Raw genomic sequence first — 1,896 nt, 5'->3', positions numbered from 1 at the left:
GATGTCTGCTTTGTGTCCCAAGATGTATTTCTATTTGAAAAAACACAGGAAGTTTCTGGAATTCTGGGCCCTACCCCATTTGTGTGATGTGGGGTCAGTTTCCTCTATCTCTGGGTGTCAGGATCCTGTTATGTCTCCCTCAGAGGCTGTCTAGCTTCACCTGCTGGCCAGGTGGTGATGCACAACCATCTGGTACCCTGTCTCCTCAGCAGGGAAGCTGTGCCAGTATGTGGCTGACGTGGTATGTGGCTGCTCTGTTCGTGGTGGCTGTGAGTGGCATCGAGAAAGAGACAAATACTGTCCTCAGGGTTACCAAAAATGTGCTGAGCAATGGTGAGTCCAGTCTACAGTGGGCCTTCTTTCTCGCTGGCAGATTCCACAGTAGATGCCCAGGTGGCTTTCCCCCTTTTCTTTTGGCTACCAGTTCCTGAGCAGCTACTATGTGCCAAGCACCATGCTGAAGACCTTATGCTTCTATCTCTTGAGGCAGCAGAGAGCTTGGACTCTGGAGTCAGTCTTCCTGGTGTTCCAATCCTGACTGTGTGACCTTAAGTCCATGACATGAGCGCTCTGAGTCTCAGTTTCATCATCTGCAAAATGGGTACAATTGTGGTCCCCATCTCAGGGGACCAATATGAGAATTTAATGAGATGACCTCTATGGACACTTAGCACAGTTCCTGGTACACAGAAGGCCTTGAACTGGAGGGAGACATTATTTATTCTGCCTCCCAAATTCTTAGGATCTCTCTTTAGTCATCTGGCAAATGAGGCATGCTCTCTACCCCAGTTTCTGCCTAAGGCGATCATGGGAATTGGAAATGAGTTTATTCCTAGCTAAGAGGGCTCTGAGTACTGCACAGATCTCAATTTCTTTAGCTATCAGTTAAGGACATAAAGTTTGGTTTTGACTATTTCCCAGGAATCAGTTAAGGTAATGCATGAGAAAGTAGGTTTCTTAATCTGTAAAGTGTGAAGAGTGGACCTTAGGTGACTCAAATGGTTTGCCTTGACTGTTTGCCTAAAGGTTAGTGGTTCGAACCCATCCCACTGTATCACAGAGGGTAAGCCCCGGTAATCTGTCACAGTTAAGATTAGAACCAAGAAAACCAATGATGCAGTTCTACTCTGTAACATATGGGGTTGCTATGAGTCAGAATCAGTTTAATGGGAACTGACAGCAAAAACAACAAGTGTGGAGCACTTGGAAGGGAGTGTGAATGATGTCAAAACCAGATTAAAATTAGCCAGGGAAAACCTAGCAGCTACTGAGCTTACCTAGGAATCTTTCCCTATGGCCTCTGCATTTATATGGAAGGAATGTGAGGTCCTCCAGGGGTGATGCCTAGGGGAGGAGCTAAAGGTGGGAGAGAGAGAAAGTCCCGATTGACATCTTTGCCTTTCTGCAGCCATTTCGACCACCCTGCAGCAAAGCGATGCCCTCCACTCAGCCCTGAGAGAGGTGCCCTTGGGTAAAGCTGGTGGGAATGGTGGTGGTCCTCTCCTTGGGGGTCTGCTTGGTGGAGAAGGAGGTGGTGGAGGCGGTGGTCTTCTTGGGGGCCTTCTTGGTGGTGGGGGTGGAGGAGGTGGTGATCTATTGGGTGGAATTGGAGGCGGCGTATTGGGTGGCGGTGGTGGCAGTGGTGGTGGGCTATTGGGTGGCAGTGGTGGGTTGTTGGGTGGTGGTAGCAGTGGTGGTGGGCTGTTGGGTGGCAGCGGTGGGTTGTTGGGTGGTGGAGGAGGTAGCAGTGGTGGTGGGATGTGGGGTGATAATGGTGGTACTGATGGGACATGGGGTAGTAGCAGTGGTGGTGGGTTGTTGGGTGGCAGTGGTGGTGGGTTGTTGGGTGGAGGTGGCAGTGGTGGTGGGTTGTTGGGTGGCAGTGGTGGTGGGTTG

General features: G+C 50.3%; 1 protein-coding gene across 1 annotated transcript in view; it reads left to right on the top strand.

Moving 5' to 3' along the window:
- Window positions 1-227: 227 nt before the first annotated feature.
- Window positions 228-1,896, top strand: part of BPIFB4 (BPI fold containing family B, member 4) — a 33,758-nt gene continuing 32,089 nt past the window's right edge. Inside the window, exons 1-2 of the mRNA XM_006860686.1 lie at window positions 228-333; window positions 1,409-1,471. Coding sequence (XP_006860748.1) covers window positions 228-333; window positions 1,409-1,471 — 169 coding nt within the window. The remainder of the gene's footprint in view (window positions 334-1,408; window positions 1,472-1,896) is intronic.

This window comes from Chrysochloris asiatica, unplaced genomic scaffold, assembly GCF_000296735.1.
Source record: "Chrysochloris asiatica unplaced genomic scaffold, ChrAsi1.0 scaffold00039, whole genome shotgun sequence".
Classification (NCBI taxonomy): Eukaryota; Metazoa; Chordata; class Mammalia; order Afrosoricida; family Chrysochloridae; genus Chrysochloris; species Chrysochloris asiatica.
This window is presented reverse-complemented; position numbering and strand designations above follow the sequence as displayed.